General features: G+C 54.9%; 1 protein-coding gene and 1 long non-coding RNA gene across 2 annotated transcripts in view; one reads left to right on the plus strand and one right to left on the minus strand.

Moving 5' to 3' along the window:
- The first annotated feature begins 3,966 nt into the window (after nucleotides 1-3,966).
- On the plus strand, nucleotides 3,967-4,976 carry LOC123652520. The gene is made up of 2 exons (XR_006741893.1): nucleotides 3,967-4,776; nucleotides 4,914-4,976. It is a non-coding gene; the product is annotated as an uncharacterized LOC123652520 (long non-coding RNA).
- The window catches only part of STS (steroid sulfatase), a 43,530-nt gene continuing 31,002 nt past the window's right edge, over nucleotides 4,973-17,500 (minus strand). Inside the window, exons 6-10 of the mRNA XM_036441612.2 lie at nucleotides 17,423-17,500; nucleotides 10,773-10,910; nucleotides 9,368-9,527; nucleotides 7,273-7,394; nucleotides 4,973-5,440 (exon numbers count right to left, since the gene is read on the minus strand). The exon at nucleotides 17,423-17,500 is cut by the window's right edge and continues 59 nt beyond it. Of these exons, the coding sequence (XP_036297505.1) occupies nucleotides 5,088-5,440; nucleotides 7,273-7,394; nucleotides 9,368-9,527; nucleotides 10,773-10,910; nucleotides 17,423-17,500 (851 nt within the window). The 3' untranslated portion in view covers nucleotides 4,973-5,087. The remainder of the gene's footprint in view (nucleotides 5,441-7,272; nucleotides 7,395-9,367; nucleotides 9,528-10,772; nucleotides 10,911-17,422) is intronic.

Genomic DNA, 17,500 nt, shown 5'->3' on the forward strand with positions numbered 1-17,500 from the left:
GAGAGGAGACGAGTAGATTGAGTCTTGTGGTCTTTCCTATATTTCATTTAAAATCAAACATTAAGCTGATAAACGGTGCGCGCTCAAGTGGACAGAGCGTCCTGCCCTGGCGGACGGGAGGGTCCCGGGTGCGATGTCCGTGTCAAGGGCATGGGCCTCGGTGTCTGAGGGCACATCCCCAGTGGGGGGCGTGCAGGAGGCAGCTGATCGATGACTCTCTCTCATCGTCGGTGTTTCTGACTCTCTATCCCTCTCCCTTCCTCTCTGTAAAAAAAAAAAAAAAAAAAAAAAAATCAATAAAATATATTTTTTAAAAAAGAACATAAAGGACATGGATTCCCTGCAGACGGTCCGGCAGGACGGTCCTTGTCCACACACACACACACACACGCCAGACACACGGTGAATCCTGCCGGATCGAGACCAGACCTCTCATGGTCAGCCTGGGGGAGCGGGGAGTGTGGGGCCTTATTTTCGGGGGATGCCTTATTTTCGGGGAAACACGGTGTTCTCCAGCGCTGAGTTGTGGAAGCTTTCTTCCTGGGAGACAGACTGTGACTAAACCATTCCCATCAGACAGACGCCCAGCAGACGGTGTGTGTGTGCGCGCGCGCGCGCCCAAAACCCATAACTCCCCTCGTTCGTAACGCCTTTCTGCCCGTTGTATCGGATGAAAGTCACTGAGAAACGGCCTCGCCAGCTCGTCACGGGTGTGTGTGCCTGCCGGCCTCTTGGGGGGCCTTCCAATAGGAGCCGTGCCGGGTGGCGGGTTCGATCCCCAGCAGGGAGCGTGCAGGAGGCGGCCGATCCATGGTTTTCTCTCTCTCTCTCTCTGTCCTCGTGGATGTTTCCATCTCTCTCTCTCTCTCTCCCTTCCTCTCTTTTCTAAAAAAAAAACAAAAAAAACAAAATAATAAAATCTGGCCCTGGCCCTGGCTTGGCTCAGTGGACAGAGTCCTCAAACCTGCGGACGCAAGGGTCCCGGGTTCGATTCCGGGTCAAGGGCACAGGCCTTGGTGGCGGGCACATCCCCAGTGGGGGGCGTGCAGGAGGCAGCGGATGGGTGTTTCTCATCGACGTTTCCGACTCTCTATCCCTCTCTCTTCCTCTCTCTGAAATAAATAAAAATATAGTTGATTGAAAAGTCAGCATGGTCCTAGCTGGTGTGGCTCCTTGGATGGTTTTCTCTCTCTCTCTCTCTCTCTCTCTCTCTCTCTCTCTCTCTCTCTCTCTCTCTCTCTCTCTCTTCTTTCCCTTCCTTCCTCTCTGTACTCAATTAAAAAAAATAAAATACGCTGAGCGGCCGGATGAGGATGATCTCCGAACGCATAACCATCCGGCTGCTCCGTGTCCGTCCCATGGGACAAAACCTGGGCCTGTGCCCTTGACCGGGAATCGAACCCGGGACCCTTGGGTCTGCAGGCCGACGCTCCACCCAGTGAGCCACACCGGCTGGAGCTAGGCAGTGTTTTTCAAGGATGATTCCTGGAAAAAAACAAACAAACAAACAACCATTGATCAGGATTTTCCTGGCAAGAAACACATGAGCCCTGACCAGTGTGGCTCAGTGGGTACAGCGCCGGCCTGCAGACTCAAGGGTCCCGGGTTCGATTCCACCCGGTCAAGGGCATGGACCTCGGTGGCCGGGGGCACATCCGCAGTGGGGGGCGCGCAGGAGGCAGCTGGTCGATGCTTCTCTCTCATCGGTGTTTCTGACTCTGTGTCCCTCTCTCTTCCTTCTCTGTAAAATATCAATAAAATATATTTAAAAAAATATATATATATTTTATGAACTTCTTACAGAGAGGAAGAGAGAGGAAGAGAGAGCTAGAAACACCGATGAGAGAGAATCATCGACCAGCTGCCTCCTGCGCGCCCCCCACTGGGGATGTGCCCCCGGCCAAAATCGAACCCGGGACCCCTGAGTCTGCAGGCCGACGCTCTGTCCACTGAGCCACACCGATCTCAGTATAAATATAATTTTATTTTATTTTTTACTTATTTTTTAAAGAGATGAGTGTTTTTTTTTTTAATAATTCTTTTTTAAAAATATATATTTTATTGATTTTTTTTACAGACAGCAAGAGAGAGGGATAGAGAGTCAGAAACATCCACCAGCCGCCTCCTGCACGCCCCCCACTGGGGATGTGCCCTCAGCCACCCAGGCCCATGCCCTTGGCCGGGAATCGAACCCGGGACCCTTCCGTCCGCAGGCCGACGCTCTGCCCGCTGACCACACCGGCCAGGGCTGTAAATCGTGTCTTATCTGTGAAGGGCAGAAACGAGCACCTTTTATTTTATTTGTTTAAAAATATATTTTATTGATATTTTACAGAGAGGAAGGGAGAGGGAAGAGAGAGCCAGAAACATCGATGATGAGAGAGAAACATCCATCCGCTGCCTCCTGCACGCCCCCCACCGGGGATGTGCCCTCAGCCACCGAGGCCCATGCCCTTGGCCGGGAATCGAACCCGGGACCTTTCAGTCCGCAGGCTGACGCTCTATCCACTGAGCCACACCAGCTTCGGCTCGGCTCTGAGCTTTCAATATCTCCTCCCCCTCCTCCTCCTCCTCCTCCTCCTTGGGGTGTCACACACACACACCACCCACACACACACAGGGTGTTCATCTCTCTCTCTCTCTCTCTCTCTCTCTCTCTCACACACACACACACACACACGGTGTTCATCTCTCTCTCACACACACACACACACACACAAACAGACACACACATGGTGTTCATTTCTCTCTCTCTCACACACACACACACACACACACAGGTGCATTTCGCGCGCTCTGCTCGTGCTCTCTCTCTCTCACACACACACACACACACACACACAGGGTTTCATTTCTCTCTCTCTCTCTCTCTCTCTCTCTCTCTCTCACACACACACACACACACAGGGTGTTCATTTCTCTCTCTCTCTCTCTCTCACACACACACACAACACACAGTGGTTCATTTCTCTCTCTCTCCCGCTCTCTCTCTCTCACACACACACACACACACACACACACAGGGTGTTCATCTCTTCTCTATCTCTCACATTCATCCACACACACACTACACAGAGGGCGTTCATCTCTCTCTCTCTTTCTCCCCACACACACACCCACACACACACACAGGTGTCATTTCTCGCTCTGCTCTCTCTCTCTCTCTCTCTCTCTCACACACACACAAACACACCCACCACAGGGTGTTCAGCGCTCGCTGCTCTCTCTCTCACACACACACACACACACACACAGGGCGTTCATCTCTCTCTCTCTTTCTCACACACACACACACACACACACACAGTGTTCATTTCTCTCTCTCTCTCTCTCTCTCTCTCTCTCTCTCACACACACACACACACACACACACAGGGTGTTCATTTCTCTCTCTCTCACTCACACACACACACACACACACACAGGGTGTTCATTTCTCTCTCTCTCTCTCTCTCTCTCTCTCTCTCTCTCACACACACACACACACACACACACGGTGTTCATCTCTCTCTCTCTCTCTCTCTCTCTCTCTCTCTCTCTCTCTCACACACACACACACACACACACACACACACACACACACACAGGGTGTTCATCTCTCTCTCTCTCTCTCACACACACACACACACACACACAGGGTGTTCATTTCTCTCTCTCTCACACACACACACACACACACACACAGGGCGTTCATCTCTCTCTCTCTCTCTCTCTCTCACACACACACACGCGCACACGCACACACACACGCACACGCTCTCTCTGCGGGTGGAAGGGTGTCCTTTGGCCCTGTCCCGGTGTCTGTGCGTCTGTCTGTCCGTGTGAGGCCACGGAGGTGGGACACGCCCCCGGCCATGTTGTTGTTTGCGTGTACAGGCGTGCACCGGCGTGGCTCACGGGAGGCACACGTGTGACATATGTCCCATGATGATGCCATGTCAGCCTTGATGTCCCTTTCCTGACGAGATCATCCTGGTCCCTCCATGGTGATTTTGGGGGGTCAGCCACGGAGAGCACCCCGGTCCCTCAATGGTGCAATTGGGGGTTCAGCTAGAGGGTGTACCCCAGGCCCCGAGGGTGCATTTGGGGGTTCACCTAGAGGATCACCCCGGTCCCCGATGGTGATTCTGGGGGGTCAGCCACAGAAAGCACCCCGGTCCCCGATGGTGATTGTGGGGTTCAGCCACAGAGAGCACTCCGGTCCCTCCATGGTGGTTTCGGGGGGTCAGCTACAGAGTGCATCCCGGTTCCTCAATGGTGCATTTGGGGGTTCAGCTAGGCAGTGCATCCCGCTTTCTCCATGGTGCATTTGGGGGTTCAGCTAGAGGGTGTACCCCAGTGCCGTGATGTGGTTTTGGGGTTCAACCACAGAGAGCACCCCGGTTTCTCCATGGAGCATTTGGGGGTTCAGCTAGACAGTGCACCCCGGTTTCTCCATGGAGCATTTGGGGGTCAGCTAGAGGGTGTACCCCAGTGCCGTGATGTGGTTTTGGGGTTCAACCACAGAGAGCACCCCGGTTTCTCCATGGAGCATTTGGGGGTTCAGCTAGACAGTGCATCCCAGTCCCGAATGGTGCATATTTGGGGTTCAGCCACAGAGTGCACCCTGGTTTCTCAATGGTGCATTTGGGGGTTCAGCTAGACAGTGCACCCCGGTTTCTCCATGGAGCATTTGGGGGTTCAGCTAGACAGTGCATCCCAGTCCCGAATGGTGCATATTTGGGGTTTAGCCACAGAGTGCACCCCGGTTTCTCCATGGAGCATTTGGGGGTTCAGGTAGACAGTGCATCGCAGTCCCGAATGGTGCATATTTGGGGTTCAGGCACAGAGTGCACGCCGGTTTCTCCATGGAGCATTTGGGGTTCAGCTAGACAGTGCATCCCAGTCCCGAATGGTGCATATTTGGGGTTCAGGCACAGAGTGCACCCCGGTTTCTCCATGGAGCATTTGGGGGGTCAGCCACAGAGAGCACCCAGGTCCCCCCTTTGTGCAGACAGCGCCCCCCGGCCTGCGTGTCAGGGCCACGGAGCCACGTGGCCCGGGGCCGGGTGCGAGCGGCGGGGCGACTCGGGGGCCCCGGGGGGGGGCTACCCCCGGGGGCAGCGGCAGGCCAGGCGGGGCGCCCCCGGGCAGCACATCTGCAGCCACGGCTTCCAGAGCACGTGGCCCGGGGCCAGCTGGCTGGGCGGCTGGCCGGCGGCCGGGGCGTGGCGCGCGGCCGCCCCCTGCATGGCCCCCAGGATCTCCCAGAAGCGCGGCTCGGACCCGGGGCCCAGCGGCCGCCGCTCCCGCGGGTCCCGGGCCACGTCGAACAGCAGGGGCGGCTGGTGGCGCGTCACGAAGTGGCCGTGGCAGAAGCAGACGTGGGTGGGGAAGCAGCCGTTGGCGCCGGGCGGCTCGAACTTGGGCGTGAAGAGGAAGGCCTTCCACACCGAGGTGCCTGGGGGGGGGACACACAAAGGGTCAGGAGGAGGGGTCACGGCGGGGGTCAAGGGGCAGGAGGGGTCACGGCCGGGGGTCAAGGGGCAGGAAGGGTCACGGAGGGGAACAGGAAACCGGGCCGGCCCGGGTTGCTCAATGGTTAGCGCCAGCCTGTGAGCCGGGGGGTGGGGAGTGTCACGGGTCAGGAGGGGTCACAGCGGGGGTCAAGGGGCAGGAGGGGTCACGGAGGGGGACAGGAAACCGGGCCAGCCTGGGTTGCTCAATGGTTAGCGCCGGCCTGTGAGCCCGGGGGCGGGGGTTCACGGGAGGGCGTCAAGGGTCAGGAGGGGTCATGGTGGGGGACAGGAAACCGGGCCGGCCCGGGTGGGTCAGTGGTTAGCGCCAACCTGTGAGCATGGGGGGGGTGTCACGGGTTGGGAGGGGTCATGGCCGGGGGTCAAGGGTCAGGAGGGGTCACGGTAGGGGAGCGTGTGGCGAGAAGAGAGAGGGAGGAAGGAAGCAGCGTCGCCCGGAAAGACAGAAACTGGGCCGGCCCAGGTGGCTCAGTGGTTAGGGCCGGCCTCTGAGCCTGGGGGTGGGGGGTCATAAGTTCGAACCCCCGGTCGAGGGCACACGCCCGGGTGGCGGGCTCGATGCCCAGCGTGGGTGGGTTAGCGGTTTAGTACGCAGGTGCACACAGGTGCATGCATGCATGCATGGGTATATGCACAGCGTGTACACACATGTGCAAACACCCAACTCACAGTGGGATATGCCCGTGTACACAGCTGTACACACGTGTTTACATACAAGCTCACACGCTGCACACAATGCTCACACGCGCACAACCACAGTCACATGTTCACATACATGCTCATGTCACACACATGTTTACACAGAAGCTCACAAAACTGCACATATATGCTCACATGCACAGACGCACAGTGCAACCAGACAGTCACAGAGTCCACACATATGCTCATGACACACACGTTTACAGACATGTTCACACACTGCACATATATGCTCACATGCACAGACGCACACACATGCAACCGCCGAGTCACACATGTCCACATGCATGCTTACATCACACACGTTTACAGAGGGTCTGTACAACCCGAGGAGCACACAGTAGGACAAACACCGCAACATCCACACTCAGGGCACCGGTGTCTGGGACAGAATTCAACAGCACAGCCCGAGGGGCGCACAGTAGGACAAACACCGCAACATCCACACTCAGAACACCGTGTCCGGGACAGAATCCAACGGCACAGCCCGAGGGGCGCGCAGTAGGACCAACACCGCAAACATCCACACTCAGAACACCGTGTCCGGGACAAAATCCGACGGCACAGCCTGAGGGGCGCGCAGTAGGACAACCACTGCAAACATCCACACTCAGGGCACCGGTGTCTGGGACAGAATTCAATGGCACAGCCTGAGGAGCGCGCAGTAGGACAGACACCGCAACATCCCCACTCAGGACACCGTGTCCGGGACAGAACCCACAGGATCCCTGACAACGCGCAGACAGTCGGACGGACGAGCCAGGACACGCCCCGCTGAGAAGGTCTGTGAGCGCGGGAGGTGGCCCCGCAGACAAGCGCCCGCCGGCCGTGCACGCAGCCAGCGAAGCAGCAGACATTTTGCTCGGAGCACTGGCGCTCATCTGCGGGTGGAAGAAGCCGCCATGGGCTTAGCCAGAAGCGGCGAGGAGAGCAGAGAGGAGAAGGGGTTCCAGGCCAAGCCAAGCGCCCTGCCCCCGAGCCATCCAACCACCGACCGACCGACCGGCCGACCGGCCGGCCGCGGGGGAGCAGAGCCCTCTGGGACGCGGCCACTCACTGTTGGGCGGGTGCCAGCGGATGGCGTTGAGGTAGAGGTTGCAGTAGTGGAACAGGAACTCGTGCTCCGAGCGCTGGGTCTGGCCTCGCAGGAGGGGCATCAGGTCGCGCCCGTCGATGATCCTGTGGGGGTCGGCCGGGGCGGGGGGAGGGTGGTTAGCGATCCGGGAAAGGCTGGCTCCTCGCCGCTCGCCTGCCTGCCTTCCCTAACCGTTCTGCTTGCCTGCGTGATCCCCCCTGACCGCCCTCCCTGCCTGCCTGATCGCCCCTAACTGCCCTCCCCTGCCTGCCTGATCGCCCCTAACTGCCCTCCCTGCCTGCCTGATTGCCCCCAACTGCCCTCCCCTGCAGGCCTGGTCGCCCCTAACTGCCCTCCCCTGCAGGCCTGGTCACCCCTAACCGCCCTCCCCTGCCTGCCTGATCGCCCCTAACTGCCCTCCCCTGCAGGCCTGCTACCCCTAACTGCCCCCCCCTGCAGGCCTGCTACCCCTAACCGCCCTCCCCTGCAGGCCTGCTACACCTAACTGCCCTCCTCTGCAGGCCTGGTCCCCCCTAACTGCCCTCCCCTGCAGGCCTGGTCACCCCAATGCTCTCCCCTACAGGCCTGGTCGCCCCTAACTGCCCTCCCCTGACTCTGCTGGGTACTATATGCCATGCAGGGAGGTCAGCATTAAAAAAAAAAAGATATATTTTTAAATTGATTTTTTTTTTTTAACAAAGAGGAAGGGAGAGGGAGAGAGAGGAGAGACATTTATCAGCTGCCTCCTGCAATCCCCCCACCCCCCACCTGGGGATGTGCCCGCCACCCAGGTCCATGCCCTTGACCGGAATCGAACCCGGGACCCTTCGGTCTGCCCGCCGACGCTCTATCCACTGAGCCACACTGGCCGGGGCTCAGTATTTTTTTTTAATCCTCCCAAGAGCATCACAAGATGAATGTTCCTGTCTCTCTCTCCCTCCCTCTCTCTTCCTCTTGGAAATAAAAAACAAACAAAAACTAAAAATAAAAAATAAAAAACATTGAAAACAAATTGTTAATATTCTTGCTCAGCCAGTGTGGCTCAGTGGTGGACCATTGACTTAGGAACCAGGAGGTCAAAGTTTGATTCCCGGTCAAGGGCACAGGCCCGGGGTGTGGGCTGGATCGCCAGTAGGGGGCATGCAGGAGGCAGCTGAAGGATGTTTCTCTCTCTCTCTCTCTCTCTCTCTCTCTCTCTCTCTCTCTCTCTCTCTTTCCCCTCTCCCTGCCTCTATTAAATCAATAAACATATTCTTAAAGCCCTCACCGGTGTGGCTCAGTGGGCAGAGCGTCGGCCTGCGGACGGAAGGGTCCCGGGTTCGATTCCCGGTCAAGGGCATGGACCTTGGTTGCAGGCACATCCCCAGTGGGGGGCGTGCAGGAGGCAGCTGATCGATGTTTCTCTCATCATCGATGTTTCTAGCTCTCTGTCCCTCTCCCTTCCTCTCTGTACAAAAAAATCAATAAAATATATTTAAAAACTAATACTAATAAATAAATGAAAGAGAAATCTCTCTCCCAGTGGGGGGCGTGCAGGAGGCAGCCGATCCATGATTCCCTCTCCTCATGGATGTTTCTCTCGCCCTCTCCCTTCCTCTCTGATTTCAATAGAAATATATTAATCCCTGGCTGGTGTTGGTCAGCGGATGGAGGGTCGGCCTGCGGACGGAAGGGTCCCGGGTTCGATTCTCGGTGAAGGGCATGGACCTTGGTGGCGGGCACATCCCCAGATGGTGCGCGCGCGTGTGCGCGTGTGTGTGCGTGTGTGTGTGTGTGTGTGTGTGTGTGTGCGCGCGTGTGTGTCCAGGAGGCAATCCAGCTCGGACCCCTCGGTTATCTGGTGACATAAGTGGACCCCACCTGCCACGTGTCCCAAGCCACGCCAGCCACGCCAGCCACGCCAGCCAGCCACGCCGGCCACGCCAGCCACGCCGGCCACGCCAGCCCACGCCAGCCACGCCAGCCAGCCACGCCGGCCACGCCAGCCAGCCACGCCAGCCAGCCACGCCAGCCACGCCAGCCAGCCACGCCAGCCAGCCACGCCAGCCAGGCCACGAGCCACGCACACACCACGCACCTGTCCTGGGGCAGCTGGGCGCCGGCCAGCTTGACCACGGTGGGGAACAGGTCCATGTTGCTGGTCGGCTCGCCGATCTCCCGCCCGGCAGGCAGCACGCCCGGCCACCTCAGCAGCCCCGGCACCCGGATGCCACCTTCCCAGTTGTTGCCCTTACCCCCTAGAAATGCCAACGGGGGGACAAGGGGGAGGGAGAGAGAAACAGTCAGGTGACCAGACGTCCCCATTTCTAACAGTTTATCCCACATCCCCACGATGTTTTAAAAAAGTCCCGATTATCAGCCGAAACCGGTGTGGCTCAGTGGGTAGAGCGTCGGGTTGGGGACTGAAGGGTCCCGGGTTCGATTCCGGTCAAGGGCATGGACCCTGGTGGCAGGCATATCCCCAGTGGGGGGTGTGCAAGAGGCAGATGATCAATGACTCTCTCTCATCGATGTTTCTAACTCTCTATCCCTCTCCCTTCCTCTCTGTAAAAAACTCAATAAAATAGCTTTAAGCGGTGTGGCTCAGTGGATAGCGCGTCGGCCTGCGGACTGAAAGGTCCCGGGTTCGATTCCCGGTCAAGGGCATAGATCTTGGTGGCGGGCACATCCCCAGTGGGGGGCGTGCAGGAGGCAGTTGATCGATGATTCTCTCTCATCGATGTTTCTAACTCTCTATCCCTCTCCCTTCCTCTCTGTAAAAAAATCAATAGAATATATATTTTTAAAAAATCCTGCTAAGTCACCTTAGAGAGAATTCCCTTAGAAAAGAAAAAGAAATATAGAATTTAAATTAAAATTTAAAATATAGTTATTTTATAACAATCAAATTAATTTTATTTATACACTAACCATAACATAGGTTCCTGTTACGGACCTCCTGACTGTGTTTTTAAGCAATATGTACATAATAATTTATAATTATTACATAATTATAATATAATGTTATAAGAGTCTATAATAATTTAAAATATATAATATATGGACCAAATTTTTAATCAAGAACTCATCCCACCGCCCTCAATGGTGTCCCGCTTTTTAAAAAAAATATATATATTTTATTGATTTTTTTACAGAGAGGAAGGGAGAGAGACAGAGAGCCAGAAACATCCATGATGAGAGAGACACATCCATCAGCCGCCTCCTGCACGCCCCCCACTGGGGATGTGCCCTCAGCCACCAAGGTCCACACCCTTGACCGGGGTGGAATCGAACCCGGGACCCTTCAAGTCCGCAGGCCAACACTCTAACCACTGAGCCACCCCGGTTTCGGGCGTTGTCCCGCTTTTACCCAACGTTACAATGTGGTCACCTTGGGCAGCCAGCAGGGGAGTCTCCCCAGGGAGCTGAGGTGGGGAGGAGAGGGAGCCGGGGGGCGGGAAAAGGGGGGATCAGGGAGGGGGGGGGGAGGACCCTGCTCTGACCTTTGAAGATGCCGTTGCTGCCGCCGTGGCGCTCGCCCTTGGCCGTGACCTCCTCCACGTGGGCGCCCTGGTCCGAGGTGAAGTAGACGAGGGTGCGGTTGGCCAGCTGAAGCTCATCCAGCACGTCCAGGATCTGACCTGCAGGGGGCGACCGAGGTCCAGGGTGAGAGTCTGTCTGGGGTACAAGGGCCTCTCGGTGGCTGCTGTTTGAATACGGTGATGGGAGCCGAAACCGGTTCGGCTCAGCAGATAGAGCATCGGCCTGCGGACGGAAGGGTCCCGGGTTCGATTCCCAGTCAAGGGCTTGGACCTAGGCGGCGGGCGCAACCCCAGTGGGGAGTGTGTGCAGGAGGCAGCGGATGGATGTTTCTCTCTCATCGATATTTCTGACTCTCTCTCCCTTCCTCTCTGTAAAAAAATCAATAAAATATATTAAAAACAAAAAATCAATAAAATATATATTAAAAAAATATATATATATATTTAATGATTTTTTTCACAGAGAGGAAGGGAGAGGGATAGAGAGTTAGAAACATCAGATGAGAGAGAAACATCAACCAGCTGCCTCCTGCACACCTCCTACTGGGGATGTGTCTGCAACCAAGGTCCATGCCCTTGACTGGGAATCGAACCCGGGACCCTTCCGTCCGCAGGCCGATGCTCTATCCACTGAGCCACACTGGTTTTGGCTGCCCTCTGATTTCTTAGGGAGAAAAGGAGGTGCCCTCTTTTTAAAAATCTATCTATCTATCTATCTATCTATCTATATTATTGATTTTTTTCAGAGAGAGGAAGGAAGAGGGAGAGAGAGTTAGAAACATCAAGGAGAGAGACACATACATCAGCTGCCTCCTGCACGCCCCCACCTGGGGATGTGCCCGCAACCAAGGTCCATGCTCTTGACTGGAATCCACCACCATCACCATCATCATCACTATCATCCCATCCCCATCATCACCATCACCATCACTATCACCATTATCATCACCATCACCACCATCAACATCATTACTATCTTCATCATCATCACCATTGTCTTTATCCCCAACACTACCATCATCATCACCACCATAACCATCTTTATCATCATCATCACCACCACCACCATCACCATCTTCATCACTGCCATCATCACTACCATTACATCTTCATCATCACCATCACCACCATCATCACCACGATCATCATCATCATCATCACCACCACCACCACCATCCTCATTACCACCATTCTTATCACCATCTTCATCACCATCACCACCATCACCATCATCACCATTATCTTTATCACCAACACTACCATCATCATCATCATCATCACCCACCCTAACCCGTCCCCACCAACCAGCCTGCATCAGGCAAACACCGCACCACATCCTCAGTAGACCACCAGCCGCCTCACAGCGGCAGCCCCCTAGCAGCACCACCCAGCACCAGCCCGTAGCACCTTGGCACAGCAGCAGCAGCAGCCAGACCACCAGCAGCCGCGCACCACACCCACCAGCCGCAGGACCACCAGTCGTATGCACCATGCGTCAGCCCCAGCAGCACCAGCCACCAGCAGCCCTACCAGGATCCGGGAGCACCAACACGACCCAGCAGCAGCAGCAGCAGCACCAGAACCTATGCACCAACCACCACCCGCAGCAACACCAGCATCATCATCAGTCAGCATCACCCGCATCATGCTTGCATCGCCATCACACAAGCAGTCTAGCACTAGCCAGGAGACCATCAGCACCATCATCCGCCAGTTCTTGTCAGCACCATCGGCCTATCACCACCACACCATCATGCAATGCCCACCATGCATCACCCATCACCCATCAGCCATCGTCATGGCCACTAATCACGCTATCAGCATCATCATCACCATCAAGACCATCAACACCTATCACATCAGCATCACCATCACCATCCCACCATCAGTCGCACACACCAGCACCCCCCAGCAGCAGGCGCATGTGGCCCCAGCTCCAGCAGCCCCAGCAGCCAGCCCACCCCCAGCATGCAGGCTGCATGCATCATCAGCACTGATCAACAGTCTTGCTGAGCACCGTTGTCTTTGATCACCATCACACACCTGCGCCACCTGGGCCATCATCAGCATCTCAGCTAACCCGCACCCGCAGCACCAGCTACCCCGAGCACTTATCACCACCAGCACCACCCAGCACCACCCAGACCCAGTCAGCCGCACCACGTAGCACCAGTCACCACCCTCCACAAGCATCTGGCAGCACCAGCACCATGAGCAGCACTAAGCAGGATTGACGAGCCCCCGACCAGATCACCATCATCATCATCATCATCATTATCAGCATCACCACCATCATCACCATCACCATCACCATCATCACCATAATCACTATCATCATCACCATCATTATCCCCATCCCCATCATCACCATCATCATTTTCATCATCACCATCACCATCATCACCATCATCACCACCACCATCATCACCATCTTCATCATCATCACCATCTTCACCATCATCACCATCACTATCATTATCCCCATCCCCATCATCATCACCACCACCACCATCATCACCATCAACTATTATCATTACCATCACTACCATCATCATCACCATTATCTTTGTCACCATTACCATCTTCATCACCATCATCTCCATCCTCATCACCATCACCATCATCTCCATCCTCATCACCATCACCGTCATCACCATCACCATCGCCACCATCACCATCGCCACCATCACCGTCGCCACCATCACCGTCATCACCATCACCATCATCACCATCATCATCACCCTCATCACCACCACCACCACCACCCCCACCACCTCCATCTTCATCCACAGCCGCCCCGTCATCCCCATCCCCGCTCTCACTCGCATGCAAAACACTCAGCCCCCAGCGAGCTAGCTCCCATCTCCCGCCGCTAACACGTCGAACCGTGATGGATGGGCCGCCTCCTCCCGCCCCTCTGCATTCACACGCGAGCCTCATAGTGAACAGAGGGCCCCATTCATCAGCAACAAAGGCGTCTGAGACATGGCGAACGCGCAGAGGCCCGAGGGATGATCGCATTCTGCAGCGAACAGAGCAAGGACCAGTGCAGACGCTGGCATTGCTCTCCTGGGACCTGCCAGGCCAGTATTCCAGGGGCAGCCGGCGCTGTGCTGTAAGCCCTCGTCCTGGATGTAAAGGGAGAAAAGTCTGCAGCTTTGAGCAGCCTCATCCCATCCCCCAGATGTCAGAGGCAGCCAGGCTGGCTTACCGTGTCTCCCCGAAAATCAGACATCCTCCGAAAATAAGACCTACTTCCAGGTTTCCTTCTGAGTGACATAGAAGGCACCCCCCCCCAAATAATGCCCCCCACCTCCCCCACTCCCCCCAGGCTACCCATGAGAGATCTGGTCCACTGATGCTGAAAGAAATGGAGTCACAAGACATTCACCAGGAAATCCAGGAATGGGATGGCGAGGATGATGTTCCAGAATTGGATTGTTATGATGACACGATGGTCACGGAATCAATGAGTCCATTCTTGATCCTGTAGGATTCACCGTGTGTCTGGTTTGTGTGGACAACGACCGTACTGCCGTCTACAGGTAATCAATTTCCTTTATTTTATTATTATTTTTTAAAATATACTTTATTGATTTTTTTTTTTTAGAGAGAGGAAGAGAGAGGGATAGAGAGTTAGAAACATCGATGAGAGAGAATCATCCATCAGCTGCCTCCTGCACACCCCCTGCCGGGGATGTGCCCGCAACCAAGGTCCATGCCCTTGACTGGGAATCGAACCCGGGACTTCTCAGTCCGCAGGCCGACGCTCTATCCGCTGAGTCAAACCGGTTTCGGCAAATTTCCTTTATGTTCATTTCACAATACATGTGCACCGTATTCTTCTTCATGGAAACGTAAGACACATCCCCTGAACATAAGACCTAGCGCCAATTTGGGAGCAAAACATGAATAGAAGACACTGTCTTATTTTCGGGGACACAGGGTAGAAACGCCAGCAACATGCAGAGAAACCTGGCCAACATCAGGAAATATCAGGCCTGCTCCCTGAGCAGAACTAACAAGCAAAACAGAGACAGCCTCGTCAGGCCGGCATGGCGGCTCAGAGGTTGAGCATCGATCTAGGAACCAGGAGGTCACAGGTTCGATTCCCGGTCAAGGGCACAGGCCCGGGTTGCGGGTTCCATCCCCAGGAGGGGGGCGTGCAGGAGGCAGCTGGTCCATGGTTCTCTCTCCTCATGGATGTTTCTCTCTCTCCCTTCCCTCTTCTCTGAAATCAATATATTTTTTTTTTTTTAAAGAGAGAGAAGCCGTAACTGGTATGGCTCAGTGGATAGAGTGTCAGCCTGCAGGATGAAAGGTCCTGGGTTCGATTCCGGTCAAGGGCATGGACCTTGGTTGCGTGCACATCCCCAGTGGGGGGCGTGCAGGAGGCAGCTGGACCATGATCCTCTCTCCTCATGGATATTTCTGTCTCTCTCTCTCTCTCCCTCTCCCTTGCCTTTCTCTGAAATCTATAATCGACACCCATAAACGAGAAGCATGCAAATGGACCGTCACGTTGCGACGCCCACCAGCCAATCAGGACCGAGTATGCAAATTGACCGTCACTTTGCGACGGCCACCAGCCAATCAGGACCGAGTATGCAAATTGACAGTCACTTTGCGACACCCACCAGCCAATCATGAGCGAGTATGCAAATTGACGGTCATTTTGCAATGCCCACCAGCCAATCATGAGCGAGTATGCAAATTAACCCAACAAAAGATGGGAGCGGCCCTACTCCCCAGCCTCTTTGGGCCTCTGGGCAGCCAACATGCAGGTTCAGAGCAGCCGAATGTTCTGAGGGGAGGCTGGTGGGGGACAGGGAGGGAGAGGGATATAAAAGTGATGCTCTGTCCGGAGTGAAGACTGTAGGTGGAGGTCAGAGCGAAGGCCTGGGTCCCGGGTCCCAGAGGAAAAGCGGTGCCAGGAGGCAGGGGAAAGGAAGGCTGATTGCATGAATCTCCATGCCCCAGGCCTCTAATCCTATATAATAAAACCCTACTATGCAAGTCGGCCGAACAGCGGAACGACCGGTTGCTATGACGGGCGCTGACCACCAGGGGGCAGATGGCTTGGCACAGGAGAATCTGTCCTTGTCAACACCACAGCGAGCAGCCGTCCTCACCTTTGGTTTGCTGCTTCTCTCTCCCCATGGATTTTTTTTTTTTTTTAGTATATATTTTATTGATTTTTCACAGAGGGGAAGAGAGAGGGATAGAGAGCCAGAAACATCGATGAGAGAGAATCACCGATCAGCTGCCTCTTGCATGCCCCCCACCGGGGATGTGCCCGCCACCAAGGTCCATGCCCTTGACCGGGAATCGAACCCGGGACCCTTCGGTCCGCAGGCCGACGCTCTACCCACTGAGCCACACTGGTTTTGGCTAATCGGTTTTTATTTTTAAATATATATATTCCTATGGATATAGACGAGGAAGGGAGAGGGAGGGAGAGAGAGAGAGAAACATCCACGATGAGAGAGAATCACGGACCGGCTGCCTCCTGCACGCCCCCTACTGGGGATGGAGCCCGCAACCCGGGCCTGTGCCCTTGACCGACTACTGAGGGTGCAGGCTGGGCTGAGAGACACCCCCCTCCCCCTCAGTGCATGAATGTTGTGCACTGGGCTTCTCGTATATCTACCTTATTCCCCGAAAATAAGACAGTGTCTTCTATTCATGTTTGCTCCCAAAGATGCGCTAGGTCCTATTTTCAAGGGATGTCTTATTTTTTTCCATGAAGAAGAATACTACGGTACACCATTTATTGTTAAATGAAAATGGAGGAAATTTAGCCGAAACTGGTGTGGCTCAGTGGGTAGAGCGTCGGCCTGCGGACTGAAAGGTCCCGGGTTCGATTCCGGTCAGGGGCATGTACGTTGGTTGCGGGCACGTCCCCGGTAGGGGGTGTGCAAGAGGCAGCTGATCGATGTTTCTCTCTCATCGACGTTTCTAGCTCTCTCTCCCTCTCTCTTCCTCTCTGTACAAAATCAATAAAATATATTTTAAAAAAATATTAAAAAAGAAAAAAGAAAATAAAGGAAATTGATTCCCTGTAGACGGTACGGCAGCACGGTCGTTGTCCACACAAACCAGACACAGTGTGAATCCTACCGTATCAAGAACGGACTCATCGATCCCATGACCATGGTGTCATCATCCTCTTCTGGAACATCATCCTCACCATCCCATGCCTGGATTTCCTGGTGAATGTCTTGTGACTCTGTTTCTCTCAGAATCAGTGGACCAGATCTCTCATGGTTAGCCTGCGGGGGGGGGGGAGGGGAGGCACGGCCTTATTTTCGGGGGGATGCCTTCTATTTCACTCAGAAGGAAACCTGTACGTAGGCCTTATTTTCGGGGGATGTCTCATTTTCAGGGAAACACGGTAATTTTTGGCCATTCGGTCGCTTAGGTTTTTATATATATAGTTTTGTATGTATGTGTGTGTGTGTGTGTATGTGTGTGTGTGTGTGTGTATATTAAAACACCTTTAGGGCCTATAACAGTATCAGAAATTGCGTGGGGATGCATAGAATTCAGCTGGAGGGAGGAAAAGACGCAGCCACATCTGACGTTCACATGGGGGGGGGGGACTCACATACCCACACCCCAGTCCATCTCCTCAGCCGCATCCCCGTAGGCACCATGCTTGCTCTTCCCGGCAAAGTCCTGGGAGGCGT

This window comes from Pipistrellus kuhlii, unplaced genomic scaffold (assembly GCF_014108245.1).
Source record: "Pipistrellus kuhlii isolate mPipKuh1 unplaced genomic scaffold, mPipKuh1.p scaffold_m20_p_177, whole genome shotgun sequence".
Lineage (NCBI taxonomy): Eukaryota > Metazoa > Chordata > Mammalia > Chiroptera > Vespertilionidae > Pipistrellus > Pipistrellus kuhlii.